At 40.0% G+C, this 22,244-nt stretch overlaps 1 protein-coding gene across 5 annotated transcripts in view; it reads left to right on the forward strand.

The window, feature by feature from the left end:
* The window catches only part of BTRC (beta-transducin repeat containing E3 ubiquitin protein ligase), a 121,957-nt gene that overhangs the window by 47,153 nt on the left and 52,560 nt on the right, over positions 1 to 22,244 (forward strand). For all 5 annotated transcript variants that reach the window (XM_050336094.1, XM_050336119.1, XM_050336086.1 and 2 more), the window contains 2 exons: positions 1,278 to 1,355; positions 13,667 to 13,756. In XM_050336094.1, the coding sequence (XP_050192051.1) occupies positions 1,278 to 1,355; positions 13,667 to 13,756 (168 nt within the window). The remainder of the gene's footprint in view (positions 1 to 1,277; positions 1,356 to 13,666; positions 13,757 to 22,244) is intronic.

The raw sequence follows: 22,244 nt of genomic DNA on the forward strand, positions 1-22,244 counted from the left end.
TCCTTTGCCAACAGATGCCACTGCTGTCTCCTGAGGTGCTGGGCTGGAAGCTGTCTCTGTGAGAAGCCAGGCAGAGCCGTGCTCAGCGAAGGACAGGTTATTTGGGGGACAGGGACAGAATGCAAACTTCTGCTGTAATAGACACACTCCTGAGCTTGCCTGCAAGTAACTGGAAAACCACCCTTTTCCTGGCAGAGCTCTCCCTAGGCAGTTTTTCTGTATCTCTTTAAAACCTGTTTAGCTGCTCACTGCTGAATGCATGGGAATGTGGCCTAAGGCTATGAATACTGTGGTGATCAAACTGATTTTAGATGTGTGTGTGGGATTCCCCCAAAGCTGGCTGTCATTACTCTATCAATGCAGTGGCTGAACCTTTGCAAAGAAATGTGTCTTCCAGAGTAGCTGACTTGGGCTAGTGAGGTCAGGATTCTCCCCACCTATCCAGCAGTTCCTGACCAAACCTTTGCAACATACTGCACATCCTAAGATAACTGTAGCTTGTCTTTACTCTAAACCAAGTGATAATTGGTCTAATCGTGATGCTAGCAGGGCATAAGTTTCTGGGTATATTTCTTACTAACGCTGGAAAAACTCTTGTCTTTCTTGTCCACTGTCTCCTGTCTTACTGATGTTATTTTTTTGGAGGTGGCAGCTTACATTTTGGCATCTGTATTGAAAGTGTGTGTAGAGTCAGAGGGCAGGAGTGAAAACTGTAGCTGTATTATCATACACTACCTACACAATATTTGGGGTTTTTTGCAAGGATCTCCTGACAACCTCTTTTACAATAATTTAGCTCTATCATAATTTCTCTATGATTTATGGCAAGCCAAGCAGACTCAGTGCAATTAATAATGGCTGGGCAGATAAAAACATAGGGGCGCAGAGAACAACGATTGCACCCACTAACAACCTTTTGCTTTCAACAGGTTCCACTGTTTTAAGTCATTATTCTGGGGTTGAGGAGCACTGGTGTTGCCATGCTTATTCAGCCATCATTTCAGCTTTTCAAAGTAGCTGTTATTAGAAGTTTAAGAGTAAATCCCTAAAGCACAGGCTTCTTCAACAGATACTTGCACAGTGGTATGTTTCTGTACTGAGGAGTAGAAATTCTTTCTCTGCCATAACAAGCTGTTTGGCATAAAAGTACAAGTTAGCCTCCGGTATGCGAATGTGTAAAATACTACAGCCTGTGTAGTAAAAATATTTTGTTTCTTTTCTCTTCACAGAGTAATATTAGGGATAAGAACTGAATTAAAGCTTACTTTCTTTCACAGAATTCCTCTGAGAGAGAAGACTGTAATAATGATGAGCCCCCTAGGAAGATCATTCCTGAGAAGAATTCACTTAGACAGGTATGTGATCAGTCTCTTTAAAAATGCGATAAAACTTTCTAGCTATTTGAATTCTTAAATGCCCCTGGAAGCTGAAGTCTGGCTTGTGCTCATGGAAATCCTTTTTTTTTCTTCTTTGAAGTCTGAACAAGTCACATTGTACCCAGGAAAATCAGACACAGAGATTTAGCTTTCAGGGGAGTTTGATGACTTTTTACAAAGAAATATATGCCACAGTGTAGTTCAGTCAGCTGTGACTCTCTATTTGGTGTTCATCAAGACCTCTTCAGCCTTTTCCTCTGTAATCATTCCTGTCTTGTTTATAGTATATTTTGCCTTGCCTCAGATCAAAAGTCTCAAAATGTTCTACAACAATTAAGCTTTTTATTGCCCTTGAAGGTAAATTTTCTTGGAGGTGATATCCAGGTTAATAACCTGAAAAATTACCTGTTCTTGTTTCTTTTACTTTCATGTAAATGACTAATAGGTAAAAAGGAGAAAGGATGGTCTAATAAAACATCTCTTTGCATATTATATATGGTAAAATTTCTTACCAGTTCAAAAGAAACCTTTTTTTAATCCCCATGGCCAACAAAGGGAGCATGGTAGATGCTTTCCGGGGAATTTAAATAGGATTTAGTGATTTCTGATCCATTTTTACCTTGTTCTTTCTCCCCACTGCAAACTTCAGGCAGCAGAAACAAAATCATGTCTGTGCCTTAACTGCCTGAGGTTCCTGCCTGATGTATCAAAATAAAACCATTGGTGAATGTGACTTAAGTGAATACCCCAGGCCACACATTCCAACAGCTGAGGAATTGTCACATATCCTTCTGCATCTCAGCCACAGGAGCAGCAGTCTCAGGCAGAGGAGTAGTGTGTTTCTATACTGCCCCACATCTGCTATTTCGAAGAGAAGCTGTGGGTCAGAACCACAGTAAAGAAAGAAGTATCCTTTTGATATAGTGTGCTCATGCTCAGAGTTGTTGGGTTTGGATCGTTTTGTTTTGTTTTGTTTTTTCCTAATACATTGTGTTAGGAGTGTTTGATTTTGTGGTAGTGGGTGCCATGGACTACATGTGTCTACGGCAGTCCATTTAACAGATGTAGTCCATGGAAGTCTTTCAGACAAGAGGCAATATGCTGGCATAATAACTGAATTCCCATATATAGCTGAGAAAGATTATCTTGCAGAATTGATTAAATGTTTTACATCAAACTTGAAATGTTGATGGTATTCAACATCAAATGAGAGCTGGAGGAAGAGGGTAGAGCTACTAGGTCCTTACTGTGTATCCCCAGGATAGCCAACAAGGTCCCCAGCATAACAGAAAATCAGATTTTTTTCATCCTTGGGTTATATTATTGATGGCAAGTCCTCAGGTTCAGCAAGATTCATAGTAAGAGGTGTTAGTTCCAAATGAACCCGAGTTACTTGTTTTGTGTGTCTTCTCATTACACTGAGTCCTTCCTCCTGATTATTGATTGAGGAGACAGATGTTCATAAGCTGTATTATACAGATGAGAAAGGTGCAGTTTCTTGAGTTGGATTTCCCTTCCATTATTTTGTAATTTGCAGAAGTATTCTTGGTGTCCAGGGAAAGTTGTCTTTTCCCACAGGACCACAGTTCATCATAACCAAGGTGACTAGATATCAGTAACACCTAGAAAACTACTTGTAGTGTCCCAATATTTCATATTGGAACTAATTTATGTGGACATTTTTTATATTGAAGGTGGTTAACTGTGTTTCACAATATTGAGCTGTATCAGTCTCCATTGTTGTATCCAGTTCTTTACGGTAACAGATGCAGGACCAAATCCTTGGGTCTTGTGATTGCTGTCTGGCACCTTTTGTGTTGAGAACAGTCTTTGTAGATAAGTTCAAGATGTAGTCTTAGTCTTAAAGCAAGTGCTCTCTTACCTATATTATAGGAGGTGGTTGTCCACAATTTTGTGCCAGTTGGAGAAGAAATTTTTGGTTCTTTACATAGGCATAAATAAAGCTGTCTGAGCATTTTGAAAGCTCAGATTGCTCCTCTTCTCTATTAGCAATGGACAGAAGCAGTGGGGAGCTCTCCAACTCTTCCTCCAGAAATCAGACACATACAAAGCCATATGCCCAAACTCTCATTATCAATGAGTGATTCCTACAGGAAGGTATGCAGAGTAACTACCCTCCTTTGCATCTATCCACACTTTGTAGAACCAAAAAGATCTAACCTGCAAATGCTGTCAAAGCAGTAATATAAAAAAAATCCTTTGCACCTTAGTGGAAAGATGCTAACTTGATAAATCTTGAGTATAGTTTCATCTTTTCTGTTCCTCCTTTAAGACTCACTTAGTGTTTCATTATTGGGGAACATGCACAAAGAAATTGAGTGTATGTAGGTAAAAGAGAAGTCTGTTTACTTAAATGGTCTTTCCAGAGAAAGTATCCACATATTTAGTATTTTTTGAGGAGTCTTAGAAAATGAATGAGATGCATCAGACCACTTCAGGGGAAGTATGATGTCTTGACATGTTCTGCTGATAACAAGTTTAAGTAAAGATGCGTTTCCTTTTCTTGTTTTGTTTGCAGTGCTGTTACGCAGCCGTAGCCATAAATGTTTTCTCAGGTGGGTTTGTGGAACAGTTATATCAGAAGGTGGAGATAATAAGGAGGTGTAATGGTTACGTAGGCATCTGAAGTTGTATGCAGGGGCTGAAGACACCCATTACTCAGTGCTATGGAACTTTTACTATAAGAAATAAAATTTTGCTGTTGATAAAAATTTTTTTTAGAGAAGATGTCTTCAGAAGTCTCAACCAGTAGAGCGTGTCCTTGGATTGCCGAAAGTGGAAGGCACAGCCACTGCTGGATGCAGGAGGGAGCAGCAAGGCAGAAGAGATGTGGATATTAGCACTGGGAAACAGAAAAGGGCAATGAACTTGACACTGTTAGCTGGAACAGTGAAAAGATCTAAGTTACAACAGACTATAGAATATGGATGCAAACGTTCAGTTCTTGCTGATGCTTGATCTGACCAAATTAAATTTTGAAGGGGTAAACTGAAAATCGTACTATGAAAACAGACTAGAAAAAAACAATGACAAGTGGCAAAAGTTTTTGGCAACTTTATTTAAGCTAACAAACGAATTTTCACACTGCAAAGTTATAAATTAATTTTAATAGGCTGATCCAGATGGTCCATTTGGAAAATGGATAGCTTGATCTGTTGAAAATTAAACTAAATTTATCTCTCTCATACTTCAAACTGAAGTAAGCATGAGAGGAGTGCCCATTAAGTCCAGCTCATACAGATGGACCGGCAGGTCACACATGGGACTAATCTGATTCATTTTAAAAATAAATGCATGAGTTATTGAATCAGGTTCCTGTTTCAAGCCCTGCGTGTGAGCGCGTGCGTGCGTGTGTGTACCGCCCTTTCAAAGGGACTCGCAAATGCTTCAGTGCCTTTTTAACCTGTGTGTTTCCATTTTAATTCAACTTCCTTGCCAAAAAACATAATTAGTTTTCAGTGCCTATCATTTAGCATTAGACCCAAACAGTAGATTGATTAGGTCAGACATTTGTTATTTTAAGGGCTATGTCTCCATCCTTCATTTATGAAGAACATGAGCTCAATAGTCTTGGGTAGAGAGCCGGCCTTTAGAAACTGGGAAGGGGAAACTCTCTGGGGGCCCCTCCAGCCTTTTAGCTTCTGGGTGTTTTTAACAGAGCCATGAATGCAGATTTGTAAATTTATTGCAGTGCCATCTGGTTTTTTTTTTGTTGTTTTTTTTTTTTTTCTGGAACCGTATTATTGTTGGCTCGTATGTGTCTATTGTGGTGGTCATTCCCCAGGAGCTTGCCCTCACAGTCCTAAGGAAAGTGATGAATAGTGGGGGTCAACATGAATAGGTCACAGGGCAGCTGTCCGGGGCTGCCCTGAACTTGATTACCCCGCTGGTTTTTAAAGAAGATGGGCACAATGCAGGTTGTTTAAAACCCTCCCTCCCATCTCTTCAGTGCAGCAACAATGAAGTGCCTTTTGCTGCTGTGGTTCATCTGTGGGCAAAGGTGCCTTGTGGGGAAAAGCTGGCAGCAGCAAGGCTGCTACACTGTACCTCCTGCAAACCTCACATAGGACTCTGCTGTCTTTCTGCAAGCTTCCAGATGGAAGTCCGGGGGAAAAAAACCCTGTCTGTTACCCCATTCAGAGAAGCCCCTTAGCGTTTTCAAGAATTTTCCCTCTTACTGTTTTGGCAGAAAATACTATCTCAATTCACTCGTACAGATTTGAGTTAATTTTCTAAAATTACATGTAGTACCTAAAACATGCTGTAGGCACTATTTCAAAGTTAAAATGGCACAGTCTAATCTTAAACGTTTAAAGCCAGTACTCAAGAAAACCATGAGAAGCAGAGAGGATGAAGAAGGTAGAGCAAAGGCAAAATAAAGTAGCAGTTGTCAACCTTTTACTTTGAGCTGGCAGCCTCATCCCCACTGCTTAGGGCTCCTCACCATGCATACCTCTTCTCTGCAAAAGTATTTCTGCTGTGCGAAGTTGAAGCCTCTTTTTGATTGGTGAGGAAGGCTGCATGGTGTGGAGGGAGAGGGTCCCTCCCTCTCTCAGGGGAAGATGCTGCAGTTCAAATTTACCTTCTGTTGGAGAGTTGGCCAAGGCAGGGCAAACCTGGTCTTCAAAGCTATCCTGGTTACCTCATGTTTTAGGTAACACTTGCTAGTAAAGAGTTGCTGGTTGAAAAGCCCCCTGAAATTGCTGGAATTACACCCTTAGTCCTACTTGCAAGATTATTTTTTCTTTTGACTTTTTTTTCTCTTTATTCTCAAAACAACAACCAAAAAATAATTTTCAGTCCTTTGTGACACTTATTGCATGTTAAAAAGCTGGTCAAAGCAGGATGTGCCAGAGTCTAAGTTACAATGGGAATGCTGCCTTGTGGTGGAAAGGCCACTGGGCTCTTTCAGCATTAGTGCTAATAGGAATCTGTCACCCCGCCGCATTGCTGCATTCCTCTGTAATTGAGTAAATTGCAAGTGTTGTCTGCTCCCCTCTGCCCTTTGTGTCCATGTCCACTTACCATCCGAAGAACGTGGGCAGTGATAAATAAAGCGCTGAACAGGGCTCTCAGCTCTTTGAAAGCAGCGTGTTGCCAGCCCCCTAGTTATATTTCTTTAAGTGTTTATGTTTTTCTGTATTCTTTCTCTTGTGTGGCTGGAACCCTGGGGATCCAAAGCCATGAGAGAGGCCAAGAAGCTAACAAAAGTAGCTGTCCCCTTGTTAGCGTGTTCCTTTCTTCTTTAAAAAACAAGATGAAAACCATCTGGCTCAGGGCATTACATTTTCCTCCCCCATGCACCTCTATAGATGAAGAGTTTCACCTGCAGTGAGGGTTTACATTGATTAGGGAGGGAGCAGTAATTCAAGCCTCCATCCACTTCAGTGGTACTTTGCAGTCTTTAAAGGTGCTGACCCATTGAGTTAAACTGTCAAGGGAGGATAAAAAAGGATCTTCATCCCAGGAGGTAACAGCTGCCAGGTTTTCAACACCTTGCACGCTGCTGGAAAAATGTCACAAATTGTCAATGGAAAGAAAAATCACTTGGCTGCCATCTTCCCTTAATGATGTGCCTTATAAAATGAAAGATTTAAGGGTTTAAAAATCAGCAAGTAGCTGTCAGGAAAAAAAAAAATCCTGAGGGATTTTGAACAATGGACCCAACAAGATGTATCCTGAAAGACTGGGAATAAGGCATCTGAGTTGGAATAACCGGATCTGATTGGGATGACCATGGTTGTGTCTGCACAGTGGGACAAGAGGGAAGTGAAAGCAGTAGCACAGAAGTCTAACATTACCATGCCTATATTTAAAAAAAAAAAGTAGAAAAAGAAGTCTGATTCATAAAGCAGTGAACTGGGAGAAGACATACTGTATTTCTGCTCTTTTGAGGACAATTTGTTTTCAAGCAGCTACCAGATGGCTAAATACCACGACATTTCCTTTTTCTTTTTTTTTCTCTTCTTTTCTTCAACAAGAGATCTAGTTCTCCTTGCTCTTTGTTTTTGTTTGTTTTAATGCTTTTACGTTTCTGAACAACCCCATGGTGTTGGGCATTGTGACATACTCCTTTTTATGTTTCCCCCCCTTGTGCACTGATGGATGAGGAAAAAAAGATCTTCAGCTTTAATGTAATTTCAGATAACAAGCAGACTGGAGTAAGGCTTTTTGTTTGTATTGTCTTGAGGTTTTTCGTTTTAGGGGCCTTTTTTTTCCCCCTGTTTGTTTTAGGTAAGTCATTTTAATTGTACTGGGTAATTAGAAGGTACACATAGCCAAGGGAGCTTTGTTATGGTAATTGCTCAAGAAAACCCCCTCCCCAACTACCATTGCCATGTGTTGAGACACGTCTTCCCTCTAGTGGCAATATTAAGGACTCTGGCTTTCACAGTCGGCAAGGTGTAATTGCAATATGACAAAATGTGCTTTAGGGAAAATCCTGTAAATGATTTAGTTTTTTGTTTGGCTGGTCTTTATTTTGCCTTACGACTTTCTGTGGAGACTATCCTTCCCAAGGCTGGGCTAGGGATAAAAAAATTCGTCCTAAGAAAATAGTCAAGGCGAATCCTGGGTAATGTCTTACAGCTTGACTTAATTCTACTCTTCTTTTTAATTACCTGTTTATAAAAACGTTTTTAAATTTGTTGAGATTAGTTAATTCTTTCAGAAGAAGCACCTCATTTGAAATAAATAAATAAATTGCATTTATTTTAAATAGTCCATGTGAAAGACCTTTAAAGGGTAATTAATGCAAGTCTCTTAAGACTCTAAGTAAGATGAAAGCGATCTTTCCAAATCTGCTGGAGTGATTTGTTTATATAACTTCCCACTTCTGCTGAATTCTTCTGAGTCTAATAACTTTTTTTCTAACCGTTTGGCAATTTGTGCTTAGCTACAAAAGCCCTTGTTCAAAAAGAACAGTTTAATAATCTTTTCCCTGAAAATGACTTGAAGGGAGGGTATGGGTTTTGTCTTTTTGCTGTGTTTTTATTAGTGTTATCTTTCTCTGATAAATCATGTAATTACTAACTATTGGGGGGGGAATCTTATTGAACTCCTGGGTTGCAGCTTCTATTAAAAAGTGGAGCTTTGTTCGGGGACTGGGGATTCTCAGAATGAATGGCCAAAGAAATGGATTTCAGTTGGCAGAAAAGCTGCACACACACAGAGTTCTGCCTGGGGTTCGAGGCTTCAGGTTGGCACTCAGCGTTCATCCAGAGCTGCACAGAGTGGAAATGTTTATGTGTTTGTGTCAAAGAGCAGGATCATACTTTCTTTAAAAAGAAAAATGTAACCAAAGACACTTACAGAATGAGATCAGATACAGCTCTATCTTTAGTGAACCATAGTCTAGCGCCTCTGTGGCATTTTAAGCCTTTGGCTGAGAGTGAATACAGCTTTGTGGTTCCCCTGCTTCTGACATGATTTGGTGCTCCCATATATTTGTAGGTTTCTTTTTTTTTTTTTTTTTTCATTAGAACTTGTTTGGCTATAGGGCTGCTTAACACTGTTCTCAAACGGCTTTTGCAAGGTTAAAGGAATGCAGCTTGGTAACAAGTTTGTGTCATTTTAAATATATACCTCCCAGTAAATAAGGAGGAGTCTTGCAATCAATCCCTTTTAGTGTGTTATATGTTTCACCTGACAACTAAACCCTCTATTGATTAACCATTACTTTGTTAGATAATCTCGTGTCATTGAAGCCACTGTAAAAATTAAACTCTTTAAAATGTTTTACCCTAGCAGCAGTGTGAAAATTGAAAACTTGTTCAGAATTACAGCCAGCTTCCACAAAGAGGGTAGTTTTCAACAAACTGGTTTATGTTTGCATGCTTTATATGCAATATAAAAACATATTAAAGCACTCCAACGCAAAGCTACCTGCCTGTGGTGTTGAACCAGGCTACCATTTCAGACTACTTTTCCTTGATGAAGAAACCTCTTATTTTGATGAAAGGTGAGAAGAAACTTTAACAGTTTTGGTGCAGATTAGATGAGATATGTAAAAGGGTCAAGCTTTAAAGGTGAGCTGCAGAAGTTTACTTTTCTGAGGCTTAGTTCTGGCTTTGATTTTCCTTCTTTTGTTCCAGGTTGGTCGATGTTACCATGGGCATTGCAACAAATGAAAGGAGTTACTCCGATGTTGCAGTGTAGCATGAGACACCACCAAATGTTTCACCTAACATGAAGGGCTCTGCATTAACACTTGATGATATGACATTAATTCTGCTATCAGAATTCACTAGTCTATTCCCTAGGTCTATTCACTAGTAACTATTAGTGTGCAAACACAAATATGATAATATCAGACCAGATCTTCACATCCAGCCGTAATTTTGTGTCTCTCAGTAGCCAGTAACTACTGTCTTCAGAGAAACATTAGAAGACTGTCATACAGTACTACCGTCACAATATATTCTACCAGCTTCATATGACTTGGCTTCGTGAGCCAGATGCAGTTTCTTCATAACACTGTCGATACGTTTCCATTGAGACGTGTTAAATAGTGACATTACCTCTTTCTCCCCTGGACTTCAAGGGAGAACTGGGTTTTGTTCTGCATTTTGCTTTCAATCCTTTAAAACATACTGTAGAACATGTGCGTGAATCTCTTTATTCATCCCACAAGGCTAATAATGCATTCTTCTGTGAGAACGTGAAAATAACAACAGAAGAACTTCGTAACTTTGCAGAGACAGTAATTTATGTTGATCTGAAGAATGCTTTATGTTTTGTTCTCAAATCTGCACCCTTATGTGTTGAATCCATGATATATACTCCTTTTAATGTTCCCTTTTTCCCCAATGTTTCTGTTGAGAAGCTAAGAGCTGCCAGAGGACTTAACGATCATTTGGCCCATACACAGATCCTTATGTAATAAAATTACTGTGTAAAAGTTGGTTGTCATAGTAAAAGCACGTTCTTCTTCTGTGGCTGAAAAGGTTGGGAAGGAGGAATTCAAGTATCGTTGGCATGTTGTCAAGGGGCAGAGGGATATTGATAGCATGGGAATGCCTGGGTCAGTCAGACTCATCCACTGCCAACTCCAGCACTGTCAGTGGAAGGTGCTGTTGAAGGAGAGCAAACAAGTCAGGTCTCTTTTGGTATTCCATTGCCCTCCTGCTCCTGCAGCATCTACCCCTGTTGCACTTGGGATGACTGATACCTATGCCGAGTACTCTGTGGACCTGCTCTCCATGAGTTTGTTTAGTCCCTTTTTCCACTTGCTGATGATGTTTCTCTGCACAATGTCCTGGAGTAGCAAACCTCCTGTATGAAGTGTTTCATTTTATCTACTTTAAATTTATACTATACTAGTTCCATCAAATATCACTAGTCCTGGTGTTTTGGGATTTAATGAACAACTTATGCTGGAAGTTCAGTTGTTTCTCACTGAGATGTAATGCGTGGATGAAAGTAATAAAAATTAAGCAATACACAGGAATAATTATTTGTGTCTGCATTCTGACATGCACATAACTTCTGAATAGTGCATAGTGAGCTTCCTTCATTCTTAGAAAGTGCTAGTGTCTTTAGATTTAGCATTTAGTATTTCACACTGTGTATTTGGATTGTCTACTCTTTCCCATTTGTATGTGTGAGAGAAAGGCTGTCGTAAGCTCAGCTTTTAAAAAGCTGGCCTGCTACCAAGGTTTGTGCATACCTGTCTTGAGAGGAAAAAGACTGACAAGATCTGAGTTCATGGTTCAGTTCACGGAACTACAGGCTTCCTTGTTGTTTTCAGTAAATGCGTTTGTGGCTGAGCTTTTGATCTGCAAAGTGGAGTTAGTAGTAACTTTATTCAAGTCAGGGCTCCTCATAAAATTTACAGTATGTAGCAGATAAGTTGTGCAGAAATACTGTGACTGGAATTTTAGGGGTTAAATTGCAAATGAAAAAAATCACAGATTGTTGATAAATGGGTTAAATTACACAAATATAAATACTGAACAAAGAATCTTATCAACTCTTCATGTTTTTTCCCCTTCACAGTCTCACTGAATTTAACTAATACCGTGCCTGTAAAATGAAGTTTGCATGGTATTGTCTGAACGTCAGTGCAAAGCAGGTGGTGTCAACTTTTTATTTATCAGTTGGACTGCTACATCTAAGCCCCAATTTGTAATAGTTTATGCCATTCTAGTCTTTCTTCTGAGGAGAAAGTTCTGTGCATACCAGAGCGATGGTTTTATGATGTTGGCAAATATTTGTAAGAGGCTGAGTCCATCAGACTTCTGTTTTGCTTGTGGCCTAATCCAGTTTGAATCTGAACCTCCCCTGCTGAAAGATGCACTCTGTTCATCTGCACGATGCCTTGAAAGAATTCATGTGTTTGAATTTTTCAGTTTCTCCTTCTGGATCCAGAGACAGAAATTGCTCACTGCTAGTCACAGCAGATATCAATGTTGTGACATGTAAGGAGATCTCCTGGAGCCAGGATATTCTGCATTCCTCTCTGTCACCAGTTAGAGAGCTCACTGAGAAGTAAAATATGAACTTCTAAAGGAATGGAGAAGATAGGGCTTCGGAATTCCTTTTTGTTTCTATTTCATGGTGAACTTTAAAGGGGCTCTGTAAATAGGTAATGTGGAAAGGACTGTGATTTCCTGAATTTCCTTAAAAGTGTCTGTTCTGTGGGGGACCAGTATAGATCCACCAGAGCTAGTACACTGATTTCCCATGGTGGGCAGTAAGGAGTGTTTCGTGAGGATCATAAGAACTTAGGTGAATGTTATAAACTTGATTGTGAACACTCAGTTCCCATCAGTTGGTGCTTACCATCCCCCTAGGATAGGGACCGCTGGGAACACTGACTTTGTGGACATGTCTCCTATTGCTCAGCGTGACCCCCTTTTGATCTCTTTGCATTCTTGCCTTTGAGATCTTTTGCCATGTGTTGAGCCATTTTTTCTGTTACTGTGACTACATCTTCCACAGTCAGGCCTCTGGAAGAGGGGCAAAAGGATGAGATCGTTTGTTCGTGCTTGGTGCTGAGGGAATCTGGCTCTGGTGATGTAGCTTCGGAGAAGAGAGAGCCCTTAACGTGGCGGTGTTGTCCACAGGTTTTGTAACCTGTAGCAGGTTTGGTGTTGAATTAGTTTTAAATCAAACAAATAGAAATCTGTAGCAAGCCCTGAAAGAAAGATCTTGAGAGATTGCTAGTGACTGTCACAGGGAGAGAACTGACAGGTAGTTCACTACAAGTCTTTGTGTGTCTTCCCCTTAAGGCAATCTTAAAAATATAATGAATGTTAGTACGTTTAACTTAGTGCTCTTGGAAATGTCTTTGTAACAAGTTTAATTTCATTTTTTTCAGCATGTTTCTTGGGTTTTCCCCACACAACTATTTGAGGTAGCAATGTCATCTCTGTGGTCCACTTACTACTCTTGCAACAAAGCAAGTTTGTGCTTGCTTTCGAGCTGCTAGTTTTGCATGGGAGCATTTTTCTGTAAATGGTGGCAGATAATGGAGGGTTAATCCCATACTGAAGCTCTTAGGTGTTACTGTACTCCTCCTACTACTAAAAAATGTGAACTTAATCAAGTAGTAATTAAAAAGGTGTTGAAGGGAGGGGGAAGAGAGAACCTCCATTAGAAATTCCTGAGTTCTTCAGGCGTATTGGTTTAAATGGCAAATCAACCAAAATATAATTTTAAGCCCACTTCATAAGTATTGTTCATACACTTCCCTTAGAAAAGGGAGAGGCTGTGAGTAATGTGTTCTGCAAAGACTCTGAAGTCTGCAGCCCCAGCTGATGGTCCCCTGGGCAGGACAGTGTTAAATGAAAAAGACGTTGTACTTTAAAATGAAAAAAGCTTTCCAAATTTGGGAAGATTAAATACAAGTGAGATGTAGTCTGCATTTTCTCCTTTCTGATTATAATCTTCATACTATCCCCATGTATTTTACCTGATGAAGTCAGGAGATGATAAGTAATGCGTAGAAATCAACTTGCTTTAGGTTTTTGGTTATGCAGGATTTTGTGAAAGAATGAACAACTGAGATTAGATACTTTTTACTTTTTCAAAGGAACAGAGGAGAAAAATCTTGTTCTTTGTATATCAGGACTATAAAATGGTACATAGCTTCTCAGAGGACATGTATGCCCTGAACAGAGGCTTTTGCTGTAAACTAGTTTATTTTAATTTGAAACACACCTTAGGAAAAAGAAAATGTAGTAGAGTTGTGGGTTCCTGTGCCAGGAATGTGGAGCCTGAAAGAAAATCATGTTCTTCTATTCATAACCATTTTAATCTTTCTGCAGACCTACAACAGCTGTGCCAGACTGTGCTTAAACCAGGAAACAGTATGTCTAGGAAGCACTGCTATGAAGACTGAAAATTGTGTGGCCAAAGTAAGTAAGAGAACGGCTTTGGTTTTGAGAGGTTTTCGGCAAATTGTTCATTGTTAGTCAAAGAAAAATTCTTGTTAAAAATTACAGTTAGGAAAAAATATTTAAACATAAAGGAAGTATTTTGGGTAGGTTTTTCTGTTCTTCAGTGTAGAGATTTCAGACTTGCTGTTTTTCTCTTCTGGAAATGATTACTTGAGTCTTTAGCTATCTAGGATTGAAGGCTTCATTCTGCTATACAAGTAATAGTCTTTTCCAGTGGGATGACCTATGCCTGCCATGTAATTAGCTGTGGCAACTTCAAATGAGAAATGTCCAGACACTAAAAATACTGCATGTGAGCTCTTTGTATCATGGTTCCTTTCTTAGCTGCCAGAAGGAAGGTGCAAAAAGAAAGACCTTTCAATTAAAATACAGTGAATGCTGTATTTAGAGGAAAGGGAGGAGGGAGATACTGGTAAGAAAATGGATTTATTAGCCTGTCAGAGAAAAGCAATTTCTTGAGAATTGGGGTGGATGTGGTTGAAAAAGATGAGGTGCCATTAGCTACTCTCTTTTCTTAAAATTCGGCATAACTAGAGTAAAGCAATGTACATCTAGGGCTGTTTGTGAATGGAGAACATTTGAACCATGATGCAATATGTGTAGAAAGCCTGTGCAAAGGATGCATTTAGCCTTGTGCAAGCTTTGTATTTCCATTGAAAGGAAGTTTAGAATGGGCATGCAGGACAGATCAGTGCATGCAGCCATCTGTTACTAACACCAGCTGGCATTTTGTTGCTCCTCTGTCACCACAAACCTGACCACTCAAAATGCTTTTTCTCTTTCGGTTATTTATTCCTTGATCTTCTTGAAGTCCATTTTTTTCATACTTGGAATGATTGTTAAAGGTGCCTTGTCCCTTCAGGGGCCACTTTTGTATTGACCTTTAAGATAATTTCCCAGCTAAATCTTCGCTGGGATTTTGCTGGTGAAATTTGGATGTCCCATTACTTTTGATTCTTGTCAGGGAATTGGCTATCATAAAAGTTTGTCATGGTGCTTGCAGGTAGCTTAGTGCTCGTAAACTGTGCTTGACGTGCCAGTTACCTCCCACTGCAGAAGCACTTCTGAGAGCAGCTACCAGTCTTGGTACAAAGAGCTGATATTTAATGCCAGCACTTCCATTCTTGAGATGACTGGTATTGCACACTTCTTCCTAAGGTGCTTTATGATACCAAGTAGGTGAAACTCTCTCAGCAGAGCAGCTCTGGCTGAGTTGTCTCATCATGCAGCATCGTTCTGATGCCATAAAGCAGCTCACAACAAGCTAACTGGAGTAAGCCCATTCAACCCCATCTGCTCTGTAGTGTCTTGTTTGACCTAATCATTTCACTAAGGAGCAAGGAGGTACAAGAAGTATAGCTGGTTTAAGTGGTGCCTCTTTTAAATGAAATTAAATACTTAAAGATCTTAATGCCCTACATAGTAAACTCTCCTAAAGTTATGTTTTTGGTGGGTGAGAGGTGTGGGTAGGGCAGAAAGCAAGAACAGCAAGACTTGTTTCATGCTGTTGAGAATGAATTTGAAATGTCACCATGGAGATGAAAATGTGTATGTTTTTAAATATTGTGTCTCTATATGCTGTAGGACAGTATATGTGTATGTATGCTCTAGGGCAATCTGCCATCACACATACATCAAAAAACAGATATATGTATACGTGCATATATACACACATTTGTATATATACACACACATATGTGTATATATATATATATTAAAAAACATACAGACTTTTCTGGGGATACAATTCCTCTAGTACTAGCTTGCCTGGCTGTTGTACTCCTTTCCTTTGTCTTCCTAGCTACAAACCAAATGAAATAGGTTCTAAGAAAGCTTGCCTTTCAAATTCCAGAAGTGTTGAAGCATTTATAAATCCAGCTATCTAAATGCAGATGGCTCAGTGATGGCATAGGCAAATGGCACAACTGTTAAACGTTCCCTAGGTGAAGGGCTTAAGTGAGATTTAAAGAGTTCAGAGGCCTTCTCCTAGGCTGCATGCACGTGGCGAGTTTTATCCTCCATGATTGATGTGTTTTACGGCCTTGGGCTTTAAAATGTTTTGTCAGGAAGGTGAATACTGGAAAGTATAACTGCGGGTTTCATTATCTGCAGCACTTTTCCAAATGTATTCTGAGGGTTTCAATTTTCTTTTTAAACTTGCAGTGAAACACAAAAAGGATTACTTTGGAAGTCATGATTTACCTTTTCTGAATCTGCAGTGCAGTATCAACCCTGACTGAGAGCCACAGTGTGCATTATCACATGCTTGTCAGATGTGTCAGTCAGTCTGATGATGATGGTTTTTCGAAAAAACAAAATTTCTGATTCTGCATCTACTTTCAGAAAAGAAAACTGTGCTCTGTTAACACTGTATAAATGGCACCTACTGATCGTGTATTTGATGTTTGTAAAAGTTTGTTCAAAGAATGAAATGCAGTTTCCCTTGAGGCCACACCCATGAACACTGAGGTATCTTTTCTCAGACTGAAGCACTTACCGTCCATTAAACTTTCTTGTGAATGAGTGCTTCTGTACAGGATATCCAGGTATAAATTACTACCCTAACAGTTGGCATTCTTCCTAAAATGGAGGGGGGGGAGGTTTACAATAAATAGATATGCATATTCAGATATGGAAAGTGGCATAGGGCCAACAGTCTTTTTGACAGCTCAAGGAAGTTTGTGTTTGTTAGGAAACCTTGTCTGTTTGGTTTTGTATACGATGTTGTGCTGCCTGTGTAGCCCCGTGCTCAGTCGCTTTTGCAAACCTATGAATTATTTAGTTTTATTCAGACATTTTAAAATAAAACTAGATTATCATGTTCTGATCAATCTTTTTATCTTCTTAGCCCTGCTTTTCTGGTATTTGTCCTCTGAAACTCCATTGATAGGACTTGGGACTGTTTGGGTAGAAGCCAGGAAGGAGCAGGAGAAATTGTTTCAAGTGAGCACATGTTTTAATTGAAGAGGTGGAATCTTAAATTAAAAATCATATATTGTGATGCACAGATGTCACCTGTGTCATCAACAAACATCATTTCTCTCCCATCTGCAGGAGTTTCTTTGTTACTCTTTTGGCATCTTTTTGCCCATTACCTTTGAGTGATCAATAAGTCTGATGTATATCCAATGTAATGTCTTTAAAAAGGAAATGCAGTCTCTAATTGTGTTTTTATATTTGTGTGTACACATACAAGGGTATATATAAAAACTACTCCTGTTTGTCTCTTTAGAAATCAAAAAATGTCTGTGAGAGTATTTCTTTTTATGATATTACTTGTGTGCAACCATAAGTGGACAACTTTCTCAGGAATTGGTGCTAGGTGCTTAAATAAGGTAGAAATGTAGCATGAACCTGAGCTCCAAGGACAGGGTGTTTGATTTTAATGAGGCTTATTGAAATCCAGCCAAATGAGCATCTGTTCCTATTGTTTGTTCCATATTTTGTAAGCCAGTATCTTCAGGCCAGATAATGGTGTTGGTGTGTGCTTCATCCTCAATTAGAGAGGGACACAGTTAAAAGTCCCTTGGCATCTGGTATGTCACTAGGATTCTTGTGATGCTCCTGGGTGTGCAAACAAGTTTCAATTCTGTTCTGTACCCAGGACCACTTACATTCTCTGATGACCTTCACACTTTCTATTTGATGTGTACTGAGGGATGCTCTGGTGTGTCTCCAGTCTCCTTGGCTGAGTCTTTGCATGGATGGGTTATATATAGCGCTGTTTTCAAACAGAGGTCTTTCATAAAGCCCACCCTTTCATAATGTGGGCTGTGTTAGGTTTAAATTTTGCTCTTTGCTTGGAGTCTGTTAGATTTTGCATTTCACTGGATCATGGAAATATCTTTTTGATTCAAAGGGCTCTTTTATTTCTCAGCAAGAGACTGGTGAACAACTTATATCTTGAGTTCTGCAGTCAATGCCCATTTCCTGCATTTGTTAGATAGGTCTTTTCTGTTTATCGACTCCTACAGTCAGTTCCAGTTCGTCTGTATCTGCTATACAGAGGAGTGTTCTCAGTTTTTACTTTGCACATTGAATTCTTTCCTACTTGTGCCAGAGGTAGGCACCCTGTGGAATACCTGCCACAGACACCTTCGAAATGGCATTCGGCATCCCCAGGTTTTTCTTAGTTCTGAACTCAGCAGCAGCTGGGAGAGGTTTTCTGCCTCCTATTTTTATCTAAGGGAAATTGGAGGAAGAAAAACATAATCACACACACCGCCCTTGAAAAATTAGACTTCTGTTTCAGGCCACTCCTTGCTACTCACGTGTGATACCTAGTCCTACTTTTTAAGGTCCTGGCAAACCAAGGGACTTCTTGAACTCTAAATTTAAAGCATCTTGTGTCTTCTAGGGAATCTTGGATTGCTGTTCATCGTACTTATAAATGCACAGTGGTTAATGTATTGAACTGGTAATCTAGAAATGTATACCCTTTATTTTCAGCACTGGGATTTTATTCTCTGTGGCCATGATGGCTTTTCTTGCTTCTCTTCAGAAAGGGAACTGAATAATACCGTTCCTGGGGAAATATTGTGAAATGTAACTGTATGATACTTTTTTGACCCTTGGATGAAAAGTCTTCCTCAGCAAACTGTGTGTAGTGTACAGGGGGAGAGAGCTCTGTTCTGCTCAATTCTGGAAACACAGAACAGGCCTTGGCACTTCCAGTATGCCATGTGACATTTCCTTTCAAAGATGCATCTTATTATTTAGCTATTGCTACACATTTTACACTCAAGGATGATTCAGCTAAAGCAAGGAGTGGTGGAAATAGCTGGTAATTGAAATCTTCCTTCCTTCGTCGTTTCGTCTGCCTTGCTACTTCCAAATTTTTAGAACAAACGTAGTCTGCACAATAATAACACCGAGCCAAGAATTTTTATATATATTCAAAGGAGAAACCACAAGTACTCTTTAATAAAGAAGCATTTAGGGTTCCAGGCTGGATGTTCCAGTTGGCAGTAGGACAAATTGATCTGAAGAGTGTCCCTCTTGTACTCTCAAGTCCCTTTATGTCACAGATTGATGGCTCTTTTTTCCAGAGAGTGTCCCTGCATTTACTTTGCATGAATAACACAACCAGCTCAGAGTTCTGCTGTGATACACCACAGTATATCTTCAGAGAATGCATAGTTTTATAGCGCTTTTGAAGCCTTTCCAGTACTTGAGACTGAAATTAGAGCAATTCAATCGTGAACAAATATTATTTGACTAGCAACATTCAGTTTCCTGATACTTGTTCACTGTTTTAATGAGAAATTATGTTCTTCCATAGCTTAATTTTTAGTATTAAGCTTCTGTGTTGTGATGCAGAGGGGCTGTCAGTAGACATACAGACAGTTCCAAACCCCTCAGTAAGAGTGTCCCCTTCTGTGTCTTGGATATACCTTTCTCTGGGAGGAACAGCAGTTTTTGAGGCTGTTGCAAACTGGATAAATGCTGCCTTAGCCACTGGCTAATAGAGGTGTAAGCATATGATTTTACCCTTCTGGTGTACTTATGTAGGTGTTTTTTCTGTAATGAGAGGATTGTGTGGTGGCGTGCATTGTAGGGACATTGCTGGGATTACTTGATGTGCAAGAGGTGCTTTGAAACTGAATTTTCAGTGTTTAGGCTGCACAAAAAGAAAATGGCATGGGAGGTTAATCTAAAACCTTATATGTCTACTTTTATCTTAATTGTGAGTTTCCTTTTTTTTTTTTTTTTTTAGGTCAAGACAATCTTTATGCTTTATCTTCCCCTTGTTCTAATAACCTCTTTGCAAATGACTGAGAAAGAAACGTGATATTCCTGCTCCCCCCACTCTACCCCACCATAGACATTCTCCAGATTTTGATAGACTTGTTTTATTTATTTCCAAAATTATATCCGCAGGAAACAAGCTGTTTAAATTCAGATTATGCTGAAGCAAAATGGTCCTGGTATGAGAAGCAACGTGCTGTTTTATGAGCGCAGAGTCCCTTTTCTCATAACTGATTGATAGTAAATATTTTCCTGAAGAATTATTGCCAACCATGAACAGTGCAACTGTTTCACTTTTTTTTTTCCATGCTACTTGCTGTACCAGCCATTGTCTGTAATTAAGATCTACAATTCACAATGCAGACGTTTGCACTTCCTCTGGGTCTGAGCTATTTATAAGGCATTTCAGCTGTTCAGAGTTTCTTTTGAGTGTTAAACTACGTGTAAACAGGCTTCTTTAGTCTTCAGTTATGCAAACATTGTGGAGTGGTTGTCATTTCTGCTTCTCTTACCACCCAAAATGACTGCATGTCAATGAAACCACAAATTAGAAAAGAATTACACTTGTGGTGTTTTTTTTAATGCATCAGAGTCTTTGAAGAAATACTACTATAAAAGCTAACTCATACATGGCTTTATAGATGAGGGTCTCTAAGTGTGTTCTGGAGATCAGTTCTCAAAGCTCTGCAATAAGGATGGTCAGGCAGGTGATATGAAAAATCTTAATATAAAGACTATTTTTAAAAGTTTGGTCAAGTTGATGGAGATGTTTCTACTTTTTGGAACCCTTGCTTTGGAATCTCAATCAAGCAAATTACATTACCTCTGAAATTGAGTTCAGTACATACTGAAAGGTCTCCCACACAAATGTTAGAAACTCCATCTCAGGTTTGACTGTCTATAAGGAAGAGCTTTTTCGTGATGATGACAGTCAACTGGAGCAGGTTGCTTGTGGAGGCTCTGCAGCCTCCATCCTTGGAGGTTTTCAAGACCAGGCTGAATTAAGCCCTGAGCTACCTGATCTGACCTCATAATTCACCCTGCTTTGAGCATGAGGCGGCAGGGCTGGAGAATTCTTGAGCTCCCTTCTAAATTGATCATCGTGGAATCCTCTCAGTGTATAGAGCTTGACTTGGCATCCTTAATCAAGATTCCCCCACAAATATTATGTGTGGTGTGACATGCTGTAGTTCCAGCCCCTGTGTTTGCTGTTTAAAGAATTACAGCCTTGAGGTCTTCATTCAAGATCTGTCACATCAAGTTTGTAAGGAGTGTTCACCAGGATAAGTGTTATGAACCAAGCTCAACTTGCATTTCCAAAGTACTTTGGGATCCTTTGTGCTAGAAATGTGAAACTGTTTGGAATCCAAGTCATCAGTGTCTTTAGTGATAAACGGGGGCAAACATGAAAAGAAGCAATGCTTCTTAAATAGTCACCTGCAGTGACAGCACCCTCAGATGGTACAGAATACATGACATTAACTAAATGTGTCTTCAGTGTTTTTCAAATACAGGAAGTGAAAAAGTTGTTTGAAAAATATGTCAAATTCTTGTGCTAAAGATTGTGGTATGAAACACTGGAATGATAATTTCCTGGTGTCTCCCACTGCAGGGAAGCCATTGGTGTGGCCGAGTGTCGCATTTCTGAAGGCAGAGCGAGTTCTGAGCTCAGCCTAGTGAGAGAACGCCTAAAAATCAGGCTGCTTTTGTAGACTGATGGGGGCTAATGTGGGGTGGGCTCCAGCGTCTTTGCTGTTGGGAGCGGACAGGGGAGGGGAGGTAGTGTGGAGCGAGTTCATGGTGAGGCGTGCGCTGCAGCACTGCCCACTGATGCATGCCGGATCACCCGCACGCAGAGATCACATGGCTCCTCCAAAAGTCAAACGATCAATTCGCCTCGTTTTGGCTCTGTACTTAATGCACAAACAGTGCGATCTGCAGGGCTGTAATTGCATTGTTAGGGCCAAGGAACAAGCCTGTGCCTTTTCAGCAGACAGCTGGCAGGGAAAGAGGCATGTTGTTAGGAAAGAGAGAGGCAAGGCAAATAAAATTACTGCTAACGCTCAGAGATCGGCAGGAGTCCTACTTGCCTAATCTTACCGGTGGGAGCAAGCGGCTGTTGTAATCCAATTATAGCAGCATAAGCAATTTGTTAGACACTCCGCATAATGTAACAATTTCCCAATAAACTCTGACTTGTAATAACGTCGGCAAGAGCCCACATAAATCTGCCCGAATGGTGGGGGCTGGAGTGTTCGGCTGGGGGCTTGTAATTTGTGCCATCAGCACGTTTGGTGGAGTGTGGTGTGGTGCAGTCTTTCAGTGCAGGAATTTTAAGGGGAAAAGCGTGGCACACCCCTCCAAGAGAAAACCATTAGCAAGGGTCAAAAGAGATACCAAACAAAGCCGTGAGGTGGCTTTTCTAGGAGGGAGTAAAAATCAACCCCCAAGCGCAAGGCACTAGCTGATGAAGATTTAAAAAATATTAAAAAGCAGTAATGAAAATTGTAGCATTTTAAATTACAGCAGGAGGAGGAGGGGGGACTAGAATTACATCGGGTTTGGAGGGGGAGGGAGGAGAATATCCTTACTTATATTTAAACCGTTTAAATATTAAAAAAGAAGCTCAAGTATTGAAAGGGATGCTCTGTGCTTAGTAGACAGAGAAGCCACATGTCCTGTCTCAAGCAATTCATAA

Source organism: Myiozetetes cayanensis, unplaced genomic scaffold (assembly GCF_022539395.1).
Source record: "Myiozetetes cayanensis isolate MyiCay16 unplaced genomic scaffold, myiCay2020 scf10, whole genome shotgun sequence".
Taxonomy (NCBI): Eukaryota; Metazoa; Chordata; class Aves; order Passeriformes; family Tyrannidae; genus Myiozetetes; species Myiozetetes cayanensis.